The following is a 22,097-nucleotide window of genomic DNA, read 5'->3' as shown; positions in this document are numbered from 1 at the left end:
GGATCCACATAAGAAAACTATTTTTCATGCCTTTGTGTTTTTCAAAATCTGATATTAAGGTTCATATTTTTGTTGTATGTTATCTTGTATTTGAGAATCCTTTGGCCATAAGGTCAGAAGACTTAAGTTCTTCTGCTTAGCTAATACTCTTCTGTGTTAGGTCTGGTTTTGTGGAATCAGAGATTGAGGTATGAATTTTTAGGAAACTACTCTCAGAAGAGTAGTTGGGGTGAGGAGGGAGTGCCTAGGTAGCTCAGCCAGTTAAGTGTCTGCCTTCGGCTCAGGTCATGATTTCAGGATCCTGGGATCCAGCCCTGGATTAGACTCCCTGTTCAGCAGGGAGCCTGCTTCTCCCTCTCCCTCTCCCTGCCACTCCCCTGCTTGTGCACACATGTTCTCTCTCTCTGTCAAATAAATCTTTTAAAAAAAAAAAAAAAAGTAGTATGGGAAACAGATTAAAGGAAGGGGGGAAAAGCTAAGCAGGGATATTTTTCTGCCTAGAGACTAGCTTCAGCCTGGTCCCACCAGATCAAAGGGTGGCGGGGAGAAGGGGAGCTCTGGGGCACAAATTATCCCACAGAGTCAGTCAGGGGAGCAGCCCTTGGCTCATGGCCACCTCCTAGGAGCAGCGGTGCCCTAACCTACCAAGGGAGGCAAATCCAGATCTGTGAGCCATTAGCACCTTGCACTCACAGCAGCTAGGGGATGGATGCACAGCCCAGTGAGAGTTTGGGCAAGGCACTACAGCAGCCTCTTGGGTGTCTGCCCATAGACAGAGCTGTCAGATTCTTTGTGTGACCTGTGCTTTGGCTGCCTGGAAGTTCTAGACTTGAGTTTCATATTTAATTCCTTTAGTAACTTCAACAAGGATTATTTAATTGCATTTTTTCTCTCTTCCTTCTCTTTGTAACTTTAGTCTTTCATTCTTATGGTTGTCTTTGCACTTACTATGCCAGGAATTTTATTGTAAGTAGCCTAAATTCTTTTTGAAAGTAGATGAGTCTAAAATAAAAATAAATGTGTAAACTAAAACCAATTTTATAAGTAGAAAAGTACCAGAGTCTTCCTTAAAAATCAAGTAAGTGTTGAATAGAAACAGGGTATTTACTATTAAAATTTATCGTAGTATGTAGTTATGTTTTAATAACTACTGCAGAATAAAATAAACAAGAAATACTATAAATCCAAGGAGGTGATACTTTTATATATGTATAAAGTACAATTAAGTGGATAAAAAAGTCATTGGAAATAATGAAGAGATATGCAACAGATTCTGCAAGATTATAGGCTAGGATACAAATCCTCAAAAGTCAGTAAAGTTAATTTATGCCGAAGCTATGGAGCTAAAAATATGGTAATAAAAGGAATGTAATGAGAAAACATTGAATCTAGAATTGAAGTTCTGTCTACATACCCCAGGCTGCTCCTACACATGTGTATGTCATGTGCTGACTGATTAACTCCTCCCCTGTCCATGTTGGGCAGGCATCACTGGGAGGACTTCTGAGGGCACTCCCTTCACGTTTACTCACACAACGAGTCCACTAGTTACCACTTTCTGACATCACTTACATTTCTCTTAAATCTATCCACTCTTAGGGTACCCAGTTTTCCTGACTTAGCTCATTGTCTACCTTTTTGCTGATTCTTTCTGTCAGATATATACATAAATATATATATTTATGTGTGTATATATACATATACACACATATCTGCTCCCTAAGTAAAGTAAAATAAGCATGATATTTTTGGGGCTTTCTGGTGTTTTCTTCCTTTGGGTTGGTTTTGGTAACTTCTTATTTAAAAAAAAAAAAATGTTTAAATATATTCAGATAAATTAGACCAGGGTTTTTCAACCTTATCACCATTGATGTTTTCAACCAGAAAATTTTTTGTTGTCTGAGCTGGCCTGTGCATTGTAGGATATTTAACATCATTTCTGTCCCCTGCCCACTATATTTCAGTACCACTACCCCAGTTGTGACAACGAGAAATGTCTCTAGTTGCTGCCATGAGTCCTCTGCAGGCTCCACCTACCCCCAGTTGGAAACCTCTGGATTAGACCAGGAACCACTGGGCATTGTGTGCTTACCCTCCTCCCACATGCTGTGTGCATTTTCTCTCTTTTAATCCTCACAGCCTGTGAGTAGGTGCTGTTTTATCCTCATTTTCATTTTCACATGAGCAAACCAAGACTTAGATTCAGTAATATGTACTGTATAGCCTTGTGCCCTGTGTAACCTTGTCCCCTACCTGGTCTGACTTGAGAGCCAGGTTCCCTCAGGTTAAATCCCATCTCTCCACTTAACTAGCTGAAGAACTTGGGCAAGCTAGGGAATGTACGTGTCTCTGCCTCAGTTTCCCTAGGTACTAAGAATAGTACCTGCTGCCCAGAGTCATCCTGAGATTTTTTTTTAAAGATTTTATTTATTTATTCATGAGAGACAGAGAGAGAGAGAGAGAGAGAGAGAGAGAGGCAGAGACACAGGCAGAGGGAGAAGCAGGCTCCATGCAGGGAGCCTAACATGGGACTCGATCCCAGGACTCCAGGATCAGGTCCTGGGCTGAAGGCAGCACTAAACCGTTGAGCCACCTGGGCTGCCCCATCCTGAGTTTTAAACCAGTCAGTATACTTATTCAAAGGACTGAAATAGGACTGGCATATCCTTGTAAACACTTTTGGCAAGTCACTGAAAATACAAAGGTAAAAAAAGACACTTGTCTCATAGTCTACTTGGAAATGCAATCATGTAAACCGTTAATTTATTATAATAGAGCATTCTCTGAGAGTAAAGAGATGGAAACAGCAAACTTCTTCAAGGAGTCAGGATTGTGTTCACAAAGGAGACTCCGCATGAACCCTGAAAGATGAATCATAGCTTGGGCAGGCAGAGGGTAAGTGTAGGAGGATTCCAGGTGGAGGCATGCATCAGGGGGGAATCCTACAGGGATGGAGGGACTCAAACCATTTGCTCAATGCTGTGTCCAGTCTGGATAGAATTAGGCCATTATTTATATGAAATGGCTGCTTTTCTGGAGTTCAAAACATTCCTGTGTCTATTTAAGAAAACATTCCAGAACTAAATAAAAATTATTTTTTGAAGTACATATAGATTTTTGTAGAATATATACTCTAAACTTTTAGTATAGGATTGTGGGATACATAAACTACATATAAAGCAAGGATCATTAAGCCAAATGAGAAAGCCATATAGGTGTCAAAGCAATCCTGTCCCATTAATTTGCATAAAAATATTATTTTTATCAGTTATTTTTAGTATGACATTTATTTAGAAAATATTTTGATCATCCAAAAGGAATCTACACTTCAGTTATTTAAATTTGTTTAGTCTTTTCCTAATTCTCATATGAAATAGTACCTCTTCATTTTAGCTATTCTATTTTTTTTTAAGATTTTATTTATTTATTCGTGAGAGACATAAGAGAGGGAGAGAGGCAGAGATACAGGTAGAGGGAGAAGCAGGCTCCGCACAGGGAGCCCGATGCGGGACTTGATTCCAGGACTCCAGAATCACCTCCTGAGCCTAAGGCAGATGCTTAACCGCTGAGCCACCCAGACATCCCTAGCTATTCTACTAGTAGCTAATGACATTGTTGCAAAAGAGAATAAGTAAAGTAGGTATAAGATATTTTAGTCTCTACTTCCTTAGGCACAAATGAAAAATATGTACCCATATAAAAGATATTCTTCTCACTTCCCGAGTTACTAATACACAAAGAAAATAGTCCTTTTTACCCCCTTCGCCAGTACATGGTGAACAATGACTAAGTTTAAATTGCATGAATTATTAGAAACAACAGTGTGCAGTGTCCCCTTTGCACATTTGAAAATCCAGGTTTTGTTTTCTTGTTAAGATATTTGAATTATGTGTCATAATTTATATTTTTAAAAACATTCTTTATACTTTGAAATAATTCTAGTAACTAATTGAAACAGTTCATTTGAGAACAGCAGTGTTTTTGTTAACGTGAATCAAACATGACAACAAAAACGACAACTTGAAAGTAACTTTTATCATCCTAATAGTAATCCGTGAGAGGTTAAATGAGAGGGAAGTGAAGGGATCTGAATTGTTGTAGGATCAATGAACTTAATCTGGAGCATCCTCTTGCTAGCAGCAGAAGACGGCACTTCTTGAGCATCCTAAAGCAAACTGTTTATTCTCACTTACTTTGTACCTAATGTTTTAAAGTCCTAGAGGCATCAGTTTGCATTTGGTTTGGTTTTGCTTTGTTATGGTAGCATTTAGCAATTTCTTTTTCCTTTGTTCTGCCTACCTAATCTTTGAATATCCTGTTGTTGGCTTCCACACCTGGACACAGATATTTCTAAAATGAAAAAGGAAGCAGAGAGGTCACAGTAGGTGGGAACTTGGGGAGGCTATTTTGGGCAACATCTAAGAAAGGTGGACATTTCTTCTTTCCCTTAGATTCAAACAGTGGGGCTTGAAAAGAGGAGAAAGTCACTGTGGTGTTGCAGACAGACCACAAAAGCAGATGACACCCTAGATCAACACCAGAGAAAGATGTTTTTTATACTTGGCAATTTAGTTCTTTTATAAAATCCATTTCAGTAACAATTCGGAAGATACATCAACAGTTTATCTTAAAAAGGGGGGGGAAAAGCCACCAATTAATTGCTTTAATATAACAGAACTTCTCTCAATTATAAACCCTTAGATAAACATGAAAATAGTAATGGAAAAATAATCTTAAAACAGATATGTAATTGTACACAATAATTTGTCGGCATCTTAAATGACCTCATTTATATTTTTTCCCTAAAATAAGAAGACATAAGTCACAGAAGGCAGCTAAAAATTCCACATGCATTACACAGTTATTTACACATAATCTTTCAGGTTGTATGCTGAATTGCCCTCTAGTTGTGTGGCGGGGATATGTTGCTGCTTGGGTGGATAGAGCCAAGCTTCTGGATTCTTTTCAATACAGGAAGTGCAGAAAATCATGCCAGAGACAAACAGCAGTATGGCTGAAATGAATCCAATATAGACGGCTCCTCCAGGTTCATGTTTGTTGCTCTCTGGAACTGTCAGATCGAGAAAGTCTGCTATGATCTCCTTTGTGTACCACACTGTTGGTATCAAACCAGAGATCCCTGCAGACATGAGACAGACTCCTCCAGCAAAAGAAGCATGACTCTTTGTTTCTCTGTCTCCTCCTAAGCGAGTGCATTTCATTCCTACTGTAGAAGTGCAGATCCCCAAAGCAGACAGAACACACGCCAGGACCATGGTGGCCCGTGCAGCCTGCACGTAGATGGGGAGGGACAGAATGGAGAACTTCAGGGTACAGCTGAACATACCGGTGCTGTACCATGTGCAGTCCATCCAAAGCCCTTGAAGCTGTACAATGGCTGTTATGATGTTGGAGCCCGAATCCACATTCACCTTCCAATTAGGCAGCAGAGTGGCTGTGAGCACTCCAGAGACTCCAGATAAGGCCAGGACAAAAGCAAGGAGCTGGAGCCCTGCTGATGCCATGACGTCACCTTTATCTTTGTCCACGGTGACCCTGTATTTGATTATGATGGCCCTTGATCAAAATTATAGCTATATCTGTGCAGCAGAGAACCAAGTAACAAAGGCTAGGGAAAGAAGACAAAAATCAGGATTGAAAGAAAGCATAAACAAAACGGCTTCCAATTCCACCAACAGTGGGAGCAGAGAACACATTTGAATTGACCCCAGAGTAGATGAGGACACTCTAGCCTAGGAGAAAAGCTCCCACCAGGCTCTCAGAGGCTGCGGCTGCCATTCTCCTGTTTGTGGATGGGTGGTGCTTGATACATGGCATAAAGGAAAGAGCTGTCCACTTGTTCTTTTTAAAACTCGAACTATGCTGAAGTTGTCTGTAGTGTGGACAGTGTGCCTTGTTAGGAGATTTTGGCATATCAAATTCCAGCTGTAGGATCTAATAAGAATTTTAATAGTATTACAGGTTTTTAACACTTTCTTTTCTTCCTTATGACCTACAGAGTATTTTAATTAGAAAGTGTTTAAGCTCACTTCTTAAAAATGATTTATAAATACATATTAGAAAAGTTTCAAGCATCAAAAAATGATTTCATTAAAAAAATTATTAAGCACTCACCATGAGCCAGACACATGACCCAAGTGAAGTACTTACTTAAGGAGGAAAGGAAATCCGTGGAAAGAAGGCAAAGCCATAGGCATGATTATCCCTAATTTCCAGTTAATAACCTTCTGCAAAATCCTTATCTAGGTTAACACTCGTTTCACTTCAGGTACAAGATACTCAAAACTGGAACAATTAAGCCACTGTCCTTTGCTTGTGAGAATGTGAGATCCTGTCTAGTTGGGACCAAAATCATTCCCTGACCCAAATGAAGTGTAGTCTGCTGTAAAACCGGTTATTCTGAAGGCTTCAGAAGTAATGACATTGAATCTTGAGAGTACATGCCAGAAATAATCACATCATTTAGTTGTATATGAAAGGATATAAAAAATAATGTAACTTTTTTTTTTTTAAGAAGAGACAAAAGATTTAGCACTGAATTTGTGGCTTGGCTCTGCTTTCACCTGGTAATATACCCTGCCTTAAAAAGAAATACAGTGGTTTCTGAAATACAGAAATAACAGCTTTTTTATGTTTCTGTATTAATTTTAATTTTAAATGATGTATTAGAGTGGCTCTACCACGATTCACATATATTTTCACAAAAGGCAGTATGGGCTCTGAATCCAGAACACTGGGGTCAATTCTTAGCTTTCCAGAACCTCTCTGTGCCTTAGTATTCTCTTATGAAAAATGGAGAGGATTATTTACATATCAAAGAGTTAAATGTATTTTAAGGGCTTTGAACAATATCTAACACATGGAAAGTACTCTACAAATTATAATTGACACGGTATATTTGTTTCATGTCATGTGACAATTGATAATGGTGTTTGAAATTTCTCTCTTCATTGAGCTGATTTATTTTCGTAGAATCTTAGAGCTGAAAGAAACTGTAGATATAAATTTGTGCATCATTTTTTCAGATTAGGAAGGACTCTGAGGTGGTCAGATCACCCTGTGCCGCACAGGTTCTCAGCAGCAATGCCCTGGTCTTCCGCCTCTCCCCACCTTTACCCCAGTATTCCTTGGTGAGAGCCTCTCTGTGTACTCCCCCGAGAAGCAGAGAAAATGCTACATCTGGAGGCAGAAAGCACCATTAACTATCAACTTCATTCACTCCCTGTTCCACCAAGAAAAGAACCCACTTGAGACGGCATTAACAGGACAAATGGCTTAGCCTTATAGACTCACGCAAGGAGGTTGATGCCTGGCTTCTATAAAATATCTGAAGTAATTCTAATCTATGCCTGTATTAAAAGTACATACTTAACGTAGTTAAAACATTGGTTCTCTAAGAAGTTAAAAACCCTGGGCTGTCTAAATTCCCTTGTTCTATTTTTGTTTGCAGTCTTAAAATGCAACAATTTTAGGGGAGGTTTTCCTGAAATTTTAAATTCTTAAGTATCAGATTGATATACACATCAGAGTACTTAGGCTTTGTGTGCAACCATATAGTTCATTTCTTTTCTGTTTTCCAAATTTCTTTTCATATCTGAGACCAAAATAGAAGTTAAAGATTCTAGAAAAAAATGAAGCGTGCTTATAGTTTCGTAATAGCTGTTTTCAGGTTTGGGTTTTAACATTTCAGACTCCAGCCAGTTCACTAAATTACTGCCTTCCCAGACCATTTTCAGCTTAGAGTTTCCTCAACGTCGAGATTGCTGTTAACATTCTCTAAGAGCATCTCATTTCTCTTTTTTTCTTACTGTGGTTGAGTAACCTTTATGTGTTGATCAGTCTATGCTCAGCTTCCCAATTATAACCTTTTTCTTCCCATTAACCAATACATTTTATAAATTTCAGTGTAATTCAGGCTTGCAGACAGCTTGTTCATCTTAATTAACAAGTACTGGCAGTGATAAATTACAGACAGCCAAAATCAGCGTAAACAATATGACATTGCATTCAGTTCGCATAGTGCTCGCTTACTGTTGAATATTGGATTTTAAATGCTTTCTTCTGCACAGAGAACTTATGCAGAAAGAATTTGTCCTCCACAATGAAAGTCACTATTCTGTTCCTTTGTAAAAATATACTGGCATCTTAGCTATTGTTATGAAGTCTTTTTTTTTCCTTTCCAGCCACAAGTATGATACAGTTTGTGGCCTGTTCTCTCAATTTCTATCTGATGCAGAATAAAAGCATACTTTGTTTCGCTGGTGGTGGTGGTGGTGAAATGCTCTGAAAGTAAGCAGAAGCAATGGGGTCACAGGTAAAAACTTAGTTCCAAATAGAGAAGTCTCTTATAGTTTTAAAACATACTGACTGCACACAGAACAGAACTATGAATGTTAATTTTTTTAACTATTTGCCAACAGAAAGTCTGGAATGGATTTCATTAAAACGTAAAGTCAGTTTTGCAGACAAGATTTATTTATAACAAAAATTTAAAAAACAGATTTACAGCTTCTAATTCAAGCTAAATGAATCCTTAAAGGTCTCTATGTTTCTGAGCGTTATAGAAGCTTCTCATTTTCCATACCTTTTTGCCAGTAGCCTTCAGTGTCTTAACTCCCTTCTGTCAGTTGTCTTCAAATTAGCTGTATGATGAGGAGAAGCTACACACATGAGGCTTATCTCACAGCTTCTGAGTATTAGTGACAAAGCTCCAACAAGTAAACTTGCAGATAAAGAGCACCATGGAAATCGGAGGTAGAAATTGCTGATGGTGCTAGAAGATAAATACCAGGTTCTCCATCTCATTTTTTGAGCTGTGGGAGAATTAAGAAAGGAGAGGCGGGGAAGGGAGGGAGTTGTTACAACAGGATTTGTCGAAACCTGAAAGCTGAAAATGCTTTTGTGTCATTGTATACAGAGGAGGAATTATTTGGGTGCTGACAAAAAGGCTTTCTTTTCCTTTAATATTATGTTTTAGCCCACAGTTATAATTTATTTTTGAATTTTTATCTGTGTTGGAAGATCTCATTTGTTATTTTATGTCCCCAATTAAAGAATATGGTCTGAAATTATTTTTAACTAGATTGTGCTTTGCAAATGATAGTTGAGGCTATCTCTTTATTCGAGTGCTTGTAACTTGCCTGAAATCAAGTCATAAAATTGGTAACTTTCAAAAAAAACATTCAAAAGACAATTAAAAACAATTTTTTTTTAATAAAAGAAAAACAAAAACTCCACAGCAACAACTATTGACTAGAATCCGACCATTAAACCAATAGGTATTTTTTGGAGGGGTGTCCTGAATCTTTTTCTGTTATTCTTTCCACTGAGAAAAGTTTCTGAAGTATAATTTAATAAATTAGACCTTCTAGAAAATATTGTAAAGAAATTACACCAAAAAGAAAAAAAAGAAAGAAAGAAATTACACCAAAGTGATGTGAGGGAGCATATAAAATGAAACAAATCAAATATTGAGGTCCTACTACCATGAATAGTGATACAGATATATTTCACGTCTGTCTATTTTGGGTTCGCATTTTATTTTTCTTCACTAATTTTAATTCTACAAGCTATAAATTCATAGCCACTGTAGAGAAAGAAGGTAATTTTATGATTGGTTTTTTCAAATTTTCCAAATATAGCCATTTCTTTAAAAACAGTGAATAGAATGCACATTTCAATTATCTGGATTTCTCTAGATGTTTTGGTGCTTTGTTTTCATCTTTTCTAAGTCTGGCAGTTAGTGATATATTTTCTTTTCTTAGAAAAATAATGTCTGTGGATTTTTAGCCATAGTGGTGTAATTTTAATATATGAGCTTACTTTCTTCTGTTTCATGGAAATATTTAAGCAATTCTTTGTGTAAATACTGGACAAAGTAGAGTTGAATTTCAGGCACGAACAGTAACAGCATTGTTATTTTTGCTGTAGCGGAAGAAACCTGCCAGATCCCTTTAGTGCTTTGCCTCGCTTTGCTCTCTGCCATGGTTGTCAGTACAGATTCACCTGTGGTGAGGCTTCCTGATGGCAGGTGGAGAGGCCAACCTGCTCCCAGCTCTGGCCTCCAGGGTAAGAAGGCCTTATTTCTATTTCCATCACATTTTTTTATCATTCTTCTGCCTTGACGGGGAACACTTATCCAATAAGATATTAGCTTCTTCTAGGAAAGCAAACTTCTGAAATGCAAATAACTTTCATAAATTACAGACGTTTAATAAAGGTAGAATTCCTTGTATAAAAAAAAGGAGATGGAAAAGTAGAGGTTGATAGAGAAATACAATTCAGTGACCTCATCTACTTCCACTGTGAACATTAAACAAGATTAAATCTTTTAAGTCGAGAGACTTTTTCATAGGTAAGTCTCCCCCTAACCTTAGTTCCTGCCTCTTCCTGGGCCCTCTCACCTGCACATTCTAGTTCTCTATCCATGCAGCAGCCCATGCGGCATTACTGATGGACGCGGTGGACTGTCCTGGACAAAGCCCAGCTCCTGACCTTCCCCACACCTGTTCTCATTTTCCCCATGTCCCATTCAGGTCAAACTCATCCTTTGATTTCACAATCCCTACCGCCCTGGAGCCCCGCTACTGCTAACTCTCTGGCTAAAGAACCTCACAAGGGCAAAGACTCCCATATGACTTGTTTGTTGCTGAGTCTCCCGTGCCAGGAATGGTGTCTGGCACATTGTAGAGGTACAACAGATCTTTGGTGAATGAATTTAGAAACTGATTTTGAGCATATCAAATTTTGATTTTGAGCAAATCAAACTGATTTTGAGCATAACATTAAATAAACTATACATTAACTTTATATGATTAAAAATATAATTTTGCCCTTCCTAAAAGAGACTGTAATTTTAGGTAATTTTGACTCTTTAGTTTTGTCCTTTTGGCCTAATAATAATATCTACTATTTATAAAACTGCGTCTTGCATGCTGGGTACCGTTTGAGGCACTATGCTACTTGATTCTCAAGCCTGTGAAATAATAGGAATCCTCATTTTACACATGAGAAAACTGGAACTCCAGAGAAGTAAAGTAACTTGACTAAGGTTATAAAATGAGCAAGTAGCAGGTATGGGATTTCAGGCCCAGGATATTGTGATTTTTGAAGCTCTTATACATTCCTAGCACTTCCCTGCCTCTACTTAGAATGTTTTTTTCTTTTCTTTTCTTTCTTTTCTTTTCTTTTCTTTTCTTTTCTTTTCTTTTCTTTTCTTTTCTTTTCTTTCTTTTCTTTTCTTTTCTCTTTTCTTTTTTCTCTTCTCTTCTCTTCTTTTCTCTTCTTTTCTTCTTTTCTTCTCCTCTCTTTTCCTTTTCTTTTCATTTCCTTTTCTTTTCTTTTTTCTTTTTTTCCCTCCCTCTCTCCTTTCTCTCCCTATCTCCTTCGCTTCCTTCCTTCCTTTTTTCTTTCCTTCCTTCACAAGCAGGAGAGGGAGAGAGAATCTTAAGCAGACTCCATGCCCAGTGTGGAGCCCAATGCAGGGCATGACCTCACAACCCTGAGATCACAACCTGAGCCAAAATCAAGTCAAACACTTACCAGGCTGAGCCACCCAGGTGCCCCAAAACGAATGTATTTCTAAGTCTCATTATAACGAGTCATTTCTTTCTGTGGTAGTCTGGATAACTGCAAAAAACATAACCCTGACATCTCCATGGCTTTATAGTAAAACACTTCTTACTCATGTAGAGTCCATGCCAGACCCTGCGGAGTACCTGGTCAGTGACTCAGCAGTCCATCTATTTTCTTTAAAATGTTTCATGTAGCTATTTTTAAGAAAAAATTACATGTGATTTCCTTAATGTGTTTTTCTGAGTAATGATAATCTGAAACTCAGACAAGCTTTTCTCTTTTCTCTGAAAGACCTAATAATTTAACTGAATATTTTAGAAATCATAACAATACATACTTTATATGAGGTTGCTCACCAGACATAGATTCCTCACCCCTACCCACACATAAATATCATCTGGCTTTTAAAAAAGCCCGAGGCCCAGGCCCCAGCCCCATGGCTCTTATGTCATTGGTCTGGGATGATGCCTACTCTCTGTATGTTTAAAATGCTCCCCACTTAATTCCAGTGAAAAGCTGAGGTTCTGATTTTTAAAAAGCCATGTCTTCTCTTACTTGCTTTCCTCTTTGGCTTAGAAACAATGAATGTGCAGAGTAAGATAAAGTAGTTACCTATTCTAGTCCCACAAATTTAAAGTGGTTGACTTAATCTTAAAATATTTTCTTCTGACCCAGTCTTATGGAATTAATAATATCAGCTGTGAACATGATCAGTTCATTATTTTCCTCCATTTTTATGGTCCTGTTAGTTTTAAAATAAAGTTTTAGGCCAGCCTGAAGACTTTAAATTTTAAAATTAGTAGGTTATGGATTAGTTGGTTATAGTGAGGACCTTGTTAAAAATGAAGATGAGGTGAGGCGCCTGGGTGGCTCAGGTGATTGTGACCAACTCTCGGTTTTGGCTCAGGTCACGATCTCAGAGTCGTGAGATCGAGCCCCATGTCAGGCTTTGTGCTGAACATGGATCCTGCTTAAGATTTTCTCTACCTTTCCCTCTGCCTCTCCCTCCATGCACACGGGTTCACACTGTCTCTCTGGAAAAAAAAAAAAGAAAAAAGAATATCCTTTGGTTTATGTGTGTTCTCAAATGTCTAATGCAGCCATCCTAATTAGGTTTATTTTTATAGCAAGTCAGGTACATGTTTCTGCAGAGTACTCCCCCCACCCTTAATCCACAAGTGATACATTCAGAGTCCCCAAGTGGATACCTAAAACTGCAGATAGTACTGAACCCTCTATATGGCATGTTTTATGTGTGTGTGTGTGTGTGTGTACATACCTAAACTTTAATTTATAAATCAAGTACAGTAAGAGACGAACAATAACTAGTGATGAAGTAGAATACTTATAACAGTCATACTGTACTAAGAGCTATGTGTGGTCTTAATATCTTACTGTACTCTTATGATGAGGAGAGAGGATAAAATGCCTACATGGTAAAGTGAAGGGAGGGGAGTGACATAGGTGCTGTGACACAGCGTTAAGCTACTGGTGACCTTCTGACAGTATATCAGAAGGAGAATCATCTGCCTGCAGACTGTGGTTGACCACCAGTAACTGCAGGCATGGAAAGCAAACCATCGATAACGGGAGACTATATATAAGTTGCAGTTACATTAGTTTATTATGTTACCTTATTTTTACATTTTGTTTGTCCTTTTTTTTTATCTTTATGAGAAAGGATCTTAAGGACTTGTTTTGTGTCTTCCTCACATTATTTTAGAATATTAAGACTATCTTTGGATTTTGTGATGAGTGATGACATATACAGATCAGATTTTTTCAGTCTCACAGGTAGTGTAAATGTGTATTTGTTCGGCCTTACTATTGCATCCTCTTTGCACATCGTTTCGAAGAGCAGGACCTTTTTTAAAAACATCTTCATTTAGTGGCAGTAACTGGGATGGTGGACTGAGCATGCCTCCTTTTAGGACTGACCCTCCTATTTTCTTGTTCCTCTTTACCTTTCTTCCCTGTGACTTTCTCTCCTACCCAGATGGGGATCCTGCATCTCAGCCCCAGTGCACACTCTAGAGCCCTGGATAAGTTCATGAGGACTTTGTGATCTTCCAAATTATAAAGCTTGCATCAGTTCTAATCATTTCCCTTATTTATTCTTACATCTCTGGTGATACATAGGGAAGACTCTGAGGCCCCCAGACCTCCATGAGTTAAACTAGTAAAATAAATGTGTAGAAGATGCGATCCAGTAGCTTATAGAATCCATCTTTTAAAAAGAATGTCTTTCGGGATTCTTGGGTGGCGCGGCGGTTTGGCGCCTGCCTTTGGCCCAGGGCACGATCCTGGAGACCCTGGATCGAATCCCACGTCGGGCTCCCGGTGCATGGAGCCTGCTTCTCCCTCTGCCTATGTCACTGCCTCTCTCTCTCTCTGTATGTGACTATCATAAATTTAAAAAAAATTTTTTTAATAAAAAATAAAAAAAAATAAAAAGAATGTCTTTCAAGTCAGAAACAAGAAGAGCAGGACAGCATGAGTATATTTTCCTCAGCAAAAGGAACATTGGTCTGGGTGCTTGTAGCATAGAGTTGAGGAGAACCTAGTACTGCATGTGCCGGTGAGTAGTCGGGCCCTCAGGCTGGTGCCCATGACCATTACGACCATCAGTCTGTATATACTTGTTCCTCTTCGTGGCACTGCACGATCTTCTAATCATAATGGAGCTTGCATTTATAGGTAGTTTTTATAGGAAGGAAAGGTACTGACAAGGCAACTTTGTGCCTAGTCTCTGCCAGTTATGGCTCCTTATGAGTTAATACATTTACATCTGCACTCATTTATGAGTCTTTTAATATTTTTCATAGCAGCAATATTTATTGAGTGCTTTGTGAGTTTGCCTAGATTGAAATTCTGTGTGAGGAATGGATCATTCGGAGGTGCTGGGAGTCTCTGTGGGTCTGCAAAAGCAGAGGTCAGGCCTCCTGATTGACCAGTGTGCTACTACCACCTGTGGTTCCAGCAGGAGCAGGACACTTCCAGATGCTGCTGTTTCACAAATACCAAATCCATGGTTTTAGAAAGGCGTTTTCCCCATGACCATCCAGGAACTCCAGGTTTAATGTAACAGAGGTGTTGGATTCTCATCCCTCTTGTGCTTTGTTTAGAGTTAAGCATTCATCTCCCTGAAATTGTCTCCCTATTTTGGGACCACAAACCCTGACTCATCTTGCTGTTTTTGTTACTGATAGGCATAATTTATATACATATATACATACATTTACTGACATGCATATATCTACATGCATAATTTACACAGTAAAACTCTTTCTCTCCATCTGCCCCCGTCATGTGGGCCTCTCCTCATCTTGCTCTCAGTTCACTGTTGTTCTCTTACATACTTACCTTCCGAGGGACAAGTACTGTGACGGTTTTGTGATTCCAAGGAGGAAAGTGAGAGAAAAACCATTCCAAAATGTATAGGAGAAATAAAAGGTGGGGTATAGCACTTTTGGAGAAATTAATATTGCTATAGAAAATACAAATTCTAAACTTCAAAGAGATGTGTGTGGGTATGAACAGTGTGTCAGCCTATGTTGAATATACTGGTTTGGAACACCTGGAATGCTATTCAAGTGTCTGCATTTTAAGGTTTTAGGACTGAAATTCTGTCCTTAATTTGGGCTTGGGACAAAGATTATAGGCAGAATAAACCAGTTATAGGAAATTTGACATACATTCATAAGTGTAAATGTTTTTCTACAAAATACATAATTAGAATATCCCAGGCATTGGTGACTTGGCACTCTGTTATCTGTTGTATCAGGCAATTGTAAGTAGAAGCTGTCGTTAGCTCGGTGTGGGTACCTGAAGAGTCAGACACTGGTGGGTGCAGGACCCAGGCATCCCCCAGTGAGTGTGTTCACCTTGCTCTGTCATTTTCACCTGATGCTGAATGGGACACTCCCAAACCTCAGGTGATGCCGGACACCTCAGATCCAGCCATACCCTTCCCATTCCCATCTACATGAGTCTGAGACGGTGCCACCTTGAGCTTTGAATCCTTCTCTTCTTGCTTTTGAAAGCTTTTCAATTATTCCCTATTGTTATTCTTTCTCACCCTAATCTGTCCTCTCCTAGTTATGGTTCTAGCTCAGCTAATTATAAACTGTGGTTTCCTAATCAATTTTCCTCCTATTGGGTTGTCCTTTAATGGTTTTGAATGCCAGAGGAAGTGTTGAAGACCCTTTCTTAGGTAATGGCTCCTATTTTTTCTGTGTCTTTTCACGAAGGTGGTTATTTAGCTCTTTGGCATATTATGATTATCCATCAGGAACTTAAGACAGAAATTCTGCTTTCAGGAACTAGGTTGAAATTCTGCCCATCTCTATTTCTACGTTGATTTGAGATCTGAGTTGGCAATATCTAAGACTGGAGATTTAATAGCTTCTCATCCCAGGTCTCTTATGAGTCCAGAGTGCTGCTCTGAGCTCTTAACTAGTCATGCCCTAGACACACTGGCCTGGAAAATGGAACTGCTGCCTGCAGCCTTTTGTAGCCACGGCTGCTAGTGTTGAGAAACATAATCTTGGTACAGCATTGATACTAGGATTTGAGAGGCAAATATTTAAATTCTTTATAAATCCTTTAATTTGAAGCTTTAGTAGGTCGTTTTGGTATACCAGTAGACTGAGTTTGGAAAGGGGCTGACAACATTAAAATGGAATTTCTAAGTGCATCTAGTGCCTGTGTACTGATACCTTTTTTGTAAGGAAATCCTTTAATAGAGTTAAATTCAGGGAAGGAAAAATGATGGTTGCAATTGTTAAATAAGCTTTCACTTATAAGTTAAAAAACATTTTTGTATCTGTTACCCTAGTTACCAAGCAGCTTTCCTGTATTTCTAGAGAAAATGGTCTCCGTCATTCAGAGTAATTCTGAAAAGTGCTTTTTAGGGGCAGGAGTAGAGAAGATTTGTAGAGAAGAGTACAGGAGGTTTCCCAGAGAGGCAGGACACATTGCTGAAATAGCCATTTTCACACTGAGTCTTTCAGGGCCCTCCACTAAATAGGAACTGTATTGGATTGTGAGTGGGTATTATCTTTTAGCTGGGATATCCTGTTAGCCAACTTAACTGGGTATCAAAATTACATTTGAACTTTGGAAGGTTGCTGCAGTTAACATAGGGTGTTGCTATATTTGTATAGGGCTTAAAACTTTATTTAAAGTAAATGTGAGACATTTCCTGTATTTGGAAACACCAAGTGTATCTCAGAGGAATAAAATCAGAAGAAGAGGCCAAATTTTAAAACCCAAAGAAGCTGGAGATGACAGTTTCTGTCCTAGAAGGGGAATGTATCTAACCCTGTATTTGTGCCTTTGTTCTTAATATCTGAACATGATACAGTTTTTACAATATCTCACAGGCTGGGGTTGGCCAGGGCTTAAGCTGTATCTATTTTGCTAAAAGATTATTTTCCCTGGAGAATGGCAGGCTGTTGGATCCCACTGGTGCCTATGAAGGATTCCATCAGAACTGACTGGCTGGTGGAAGAATGGGTTTAGGAGGGTTGGAGGAGTTGAGTCCAGAGGGTAGCAGTGAGAGACACAGGACAGGCTGCCAGTGGGCTCTGAGCAGGGGAAGTGACATGGAGACATACAGAGTGATGGCAGGGTGAGGCTTTAGAACCTCCCTGAACAGCTGGGTTCACGTCTCTGTTCCAAATCAATAGGAGGAAAAATGGGAATGATGTTTCAGAGTTTTTGAGCAGAGTCTTTGACATTTAAAGTCATTATAGTGACTTTAGAAGGCAGCTTCTTGCACCGCCTTACACACAGGTTAGCTCTCTTTCCTGCCACAGAAATACTTTTAGACGAAGCCGTGTTTCTTGCCTGTTTCCTGTAGTGCTCCTGTCCACCCAAACCCCAAAGCCACAACCCTTACCTCCTCAGTGCCTTATAGACCTCCCCAGGATCCCTGGGCCCTTCTGGGTTTCGTGCCCATCTACAGAAAGTCCTGGCCTTTCAACCGAGTGCTTCATTTCCTGTGAAAGTAGTGTTACTGAACTGGGAGAAACAGATTAAACACATAGAACACAACTTGAAAAACTATTAAAATTTAATGAGAACATTTCACATTACAGAAAGTCATTCTCTGAAGTGGAACAACCATGATTCCACCAAAGAAGCCTGAGGCTGGTGGACATTTAAGGGAGTTGGTGTGGAAAGGCCTCTCCGCTGGCGGTTTTCAATCTCCTGCCTTGGCCATCCTCAGCATTGCTACCGTGGGTCTCTTCTAGTCATCCCGTAGGCACACCACAGCTCTTCTGAAACATTCAGGACAGTATCGGTGATAGTTTGAGGACAGGGTAGGTCTAGGCAGCAAGAGACACACCACTGGCTCCTCTGAAAGTTGTCTAGGCCACCTGATGATGGGCTTTGTTTCGTTTTCTTTTCTTGTCCATGCAGTCTCACATCATACACAAGTGCTTTCCCTCCACCCTATAATCAAGAAATTGAAAATACTCCCATTCTCATGGATGACAGGCTGATTATAAGGAGTTCTATAGCCAAGGATTTTTAGAAGCAACACCTCCTAAAAGAACAAGATAACCCCTGTGGAATTTAAAAAATAGAATTAATTCCTTTTGAAAAGCCGTGGTACAACCCCTACTTCATAAATTGCTGTACTTTCTTAGCCTTTGTAGTGTCCGTGTGATGTTCTAAGGAGGAAATTTAACAATTCCTTAGAGACTGAGGCCTTTGTAAATTATGAACAGACTTCCCATTTATTAGACCCATGGTCTTTGTCAGGCATTTGTGTGTGTGGTAACTGCTTTGACTCCATTTCTCCTTTTGTCTTACTTTCAATACTATTCCTTTATTTTGAATATATACTTGTGAGTCTCAACTGCTAGTGCTAGTCCACCACTCAGTGACATTCTGGGGGTTTCTACTTCATCCCGCCTGGGCTTCCTGGAGCATTTCAAGTTGCTCCTAGAAAGTGATATGGCTGTGCAGATGACAGTCATGAATCCAGTCCGACTGATTAGTCAGTGTCTGTATCCAAATAAGTGGTGTCCTAATTGATGCCCTTTCTGGGGAGCTTAGCACTAAGTAGTCCCTGGGGGTCCATCTGCCTTCTCTCTGTTTGGATGCCCACCCTTATAGCCAGAACTGCTGTTGCAGCTTATTTTTTACTCATTCCAAAGCTAAATAAAATACTCTAAAGCTATCCATTAGCTGCCTACTGACTTTAAGGATTATTTGATCTTAAAGGCCATTGTAAAACTACATTTTAAAATTAAGCGATCATCAAGCACAGGTCTAGTGGGTGTCATTACAGAGCAGACGCAACTGTGGTGGCTCTGAGTCAGCTCAACGCCAAGTGCAGCGACTTACCTGCCTGCAGATAAGTCTGCAGATAAGTCTGCTGTGGACCTGGACGAAACCAAAGGTTTATGAAAATGACGCGGTCAGCAACCCGTCCTCCTGTGTTTGACAAAGATGCATTGCTTAATCCTGTTCTGCCATGGCACAAAATGATGTATGTTTGCTCACGAAGGTGGACGTGGGTGTGGTGCACTTCACCCCCCTGGTGCGGCCCAGGATAGAGCAGCCGTTCAAGCTGGTGGAGAAGGTGGTTCAAAACACGTTTCAGTTCCGAAGGAAGTACTGCTATCGAGGGCTTGGGTAAGAATGCCGTCTCTTCCTTTCACTGGCACTTTCTAAAATCCTTAAGCACCTTTAAAGATTAAGAATCTTGTTTTTATGATTCTTGAAGCGATCTGTAAATGTTAGTCTTCTTTCAGATCCCGAGGTGAACAAACCTTGACTCTCACGGAGGAAAAAGCAAACCCTTGCTTTAACCTCAGATGCCACTACCAGGTTTTAACATCAACACAACCTAAAACTGACAGTGACCCTGTATTGTGGAGGCCATGATTTCTCAGGGCAGACCATCCAATCTGTTTTTATACTCAGCACTGACGACACTGCATGTGGTGGTTTTTTCCAACCCCAACAAGTCCTCCAATTCTTTAGGCACCATCTGGGTGCCCTACAATTCAGTTCAAGTCTGACATTACCTGGAGTGGCACAGACCCTGAAGGATAATGATTCTAGGGCCACGAGACTGCCTGCACTTCAGATGCTAGTCACAAGTCCCAGGTCACCACTTGTATTTCCAACCCACAGGCCATGAAATGGGGATTTGTGACAAATCCCTCTGCCCCTGCCACTATAGTTTCAGTAGTTTGCTAGAATGGCTCACGGAACTCAGGAAATCTCTTTATCAATTTATTATAAAAGATATAACTTAGGAACAGCCAAATGGAAGAGATGTAGGGCAAGGTATATATGGGAACCGAGGAGTACAACGGAGCTTCTCTGCCCTCTCACCCTCCCAACACCTCACGGTTTTCACCAGCCTGGAAGCCCGCTGAGCCCATCATTTAAGAATTTCTATGGATTCTTAAATCCACAGTTTATTAGATCATTGGCCACCGGAGATTGAACTCAGTCTCTAGCCCGTCTCCTCCCTAGAGGGGTCTGGAGGTGAGCCTGAAAGTTCCAACCCTCTAATTACAGGGTTGGTTCCTTTGACAGTTGTAGACCCTGAAGCGGTCTATCTAGGGGCCTTACCAAGAGTCATCACATTAGTACAAACACAGGTGTGGTTGAAAAGGGGTTTTATTAGGAATAACAAATAATGCTATCACCCCTAACAGGAAATTTTAAAGGATTTAGAAGTTCTGTGTCAGAAACCTGGGACCAAAGGCCAAATAATATAGTATCACACTAATTATATCCTTTTTAAGGACACACTTAGAACCAGGAAGCAAGTACAGTGTTGGAGCAGCCAAAATGTTGTCATGAAATATTCATACAAGCACGTTTTTATTTAATGGGGAGCTTTTTGTTCTGCTGTACACACACACACGGCCACTGTCAGGAATCCCAGACAGAACATGGTGGTTTAGAATCCACATGCCTCCAGAGGCCCTGAAGTGATCACAGTGATATTTTATATTCATGGACATCCAAGAAAATGTTTAATTAGGCCCAAGTAAGGCAGGAAGGGGTGGGTGTGTGTGTGTTTGTGTGTGTTTAAAAGCCTGCCATCTAATATGGTCAACTTTTAGCTATTTAAAGATGCCTGGCTTTATAGGCACACATTTCTCATTTCCCGATCACCCCCATTAATATAAAGCTCCATCTCTTCTCTGGTTTTGTGAGGTGTCCCCTTAGCACATGAAATTATTTCAGGTACAGTTCAGAGCTGCATCCTGAAATCACTGCAGCCCACAACTCAGTCTTACAGATTTGAGCTGATATGAAATCCTTGTCTTGCCGTTGGTGGCTCTAACTAGGCCAGGGTTTATTCTTCACCAGGTAGTTGCTACTGCTCTAGCGGAGACTTCAAGAGCAGAGTTGGTGACAGATGCCACTGGCTACCTTGGTGATAGTTAGAATGATCACATACACACACACACACCATAGGCTGCAAGCCCAGCCAGGATGTGTATCATTTGATGAGAGCCCCAGCTGGATTTCAGTTCACACTCATCACCCTTCACACAGGGTGTGACTTGTACAGCTGTACCTGATGGTCCTGATTCATGGTGGGGGAACAGACATAAAGTATACTCTCTTTTGAGAATGCTAGAACTGGCCTCAGAGCTGGCCCTGGTGTTTCCAACCTTAATGATGGGCCCTTTCATTTCATAGACACAGTCCCTTATACAGATAGGGAACCTAGTGTGCCGTGCTTTGCCTCATTGGTGTCCTTCAAGCACATGCACCCACACATCGGTCACCAAACTGTACTCCAATATCACAGCTCACCCAGACACCATAGAGAACTTGCAGTTCCTTACTGAGAGGACCAGCAGCCTGTAAGAGAAACTCCACTGACATTGGCCATGATCTCTGAGCTCTGTAGAGCAACTATTAAGAAAAGAAAACCTAGGTGTAGTTTTGCAACATTTCAATCATCAGTTTTGCTGTTCATTTTAAAAATGTGATCTGCTTGGTTAGTTGAAATTTAAAATCTATAATTCCAATCAGTTGTAAAGTTGCCACAAGGTAAACCTGAAAGAGAGAATGATCTCTGTATTTTCACACCTCCTGTTTTCAAACTTTGCAAAGAAGGGTCATTCCTTGAGAGTGAACAGTTCTAAAATCTAAGTTCAAATTACAAAAAAATCAAGAAATAAGTTTTATATTGAAATGAGGCAAACTAAACCTGTTTCTGTAAGACTAAAACTGAGATGTTTCTTTAAACTTACCTTAAAGATACTTGTATTGCGCTTTGGAAAGTATTTCCCCTCATGGACATACCTCCCAGGTCAGATTAGCTCTGCCTTCAGGGGTCCTCTGTACCTGCTGCGGTGGCATGGCCAAGAACCTTCTCCAGTGGCTGGGGGCCCCGCGGACACTCCCTCCCATTGTCAGTGATCAAAATGATGTCATTTTCAAGTGCAAATAGAAAGACACATCATGGTTTACAGAATTTCTTAAGTAGAATTCTGATGATTTTCTCT

At 39.9% G+C, this 22,097-nt stretch overlaps 2 protein-coding genes across 2 annotated transcripts in view; one reads left to right on the top strand and one right to left on the bottom strand.

Moving 5' to 3' along the window:
* The window catches only part of TFB1M (transcription factor B1, mitochondrial), a 70,372-nt gene that overhangs the window by 47,869 nt on the left and 406 nt on the right, over window positions 1-22,097 (top strand). Inside the window, exon 6 of the mRNA XM_072828611.1 lies at window positions 19,118-19,245. Coding sequence (XP_072684712.1) covers window positions 19,118-19,245 — 128 coding nt within the window. The remainder of the gene's footprint in view (window positions 1-19,117; window positions 19,246-22,097) is intronic.
* Window positions 2,732-8,888, bottom strand: CLDN20 (claudin 20). Its single transcript, XM_072828626.1, has 2 exons — window positions 8,606-8,888; window positions 2,732-5,629 (listed from the first exon to the last, which is right to left on the bottom strand). Exon 2 carries the CDS (start codon window positions 5,523-5,525, stop codon window positions 4,866-4,868), a length of 660 nt encoding a protein of 219 aa, XP_072684727.1. The 5' UTR covers window positions 5,526-5,629; window positions 8,606-8,888; the 3' UTR covers window positions 2,732-4,865.

This window comes from Canis lupus, chromosome 1, assembly GCF_048164855.1.
Source record: "Canis lupus baileyi chromosome 1, mCanLup2.hap1, whole genome shotgun sequence".
In the NCBI taxonomy this organism is placed as follows: Eukaryota; Metazoa; Chordata; class Mammalia; order Carnivora; family Canidae; genus Canis; species Canis lupus.
Note: the sequence above shows the minus strand (reverse complement) of the source record. Positions and strands in the feature narration are given on the sequence as shown.

What these genes read in the sequence shown, in the direction of transcription:
- CLDN20 (XM_072828626.1), bottom strand. Translation starts at nt 5,525, where the DNA reads ATGGCATCAGCAGGGCTCCAGCTCCTTGCTTTTGTCCTGGCCTTATCT.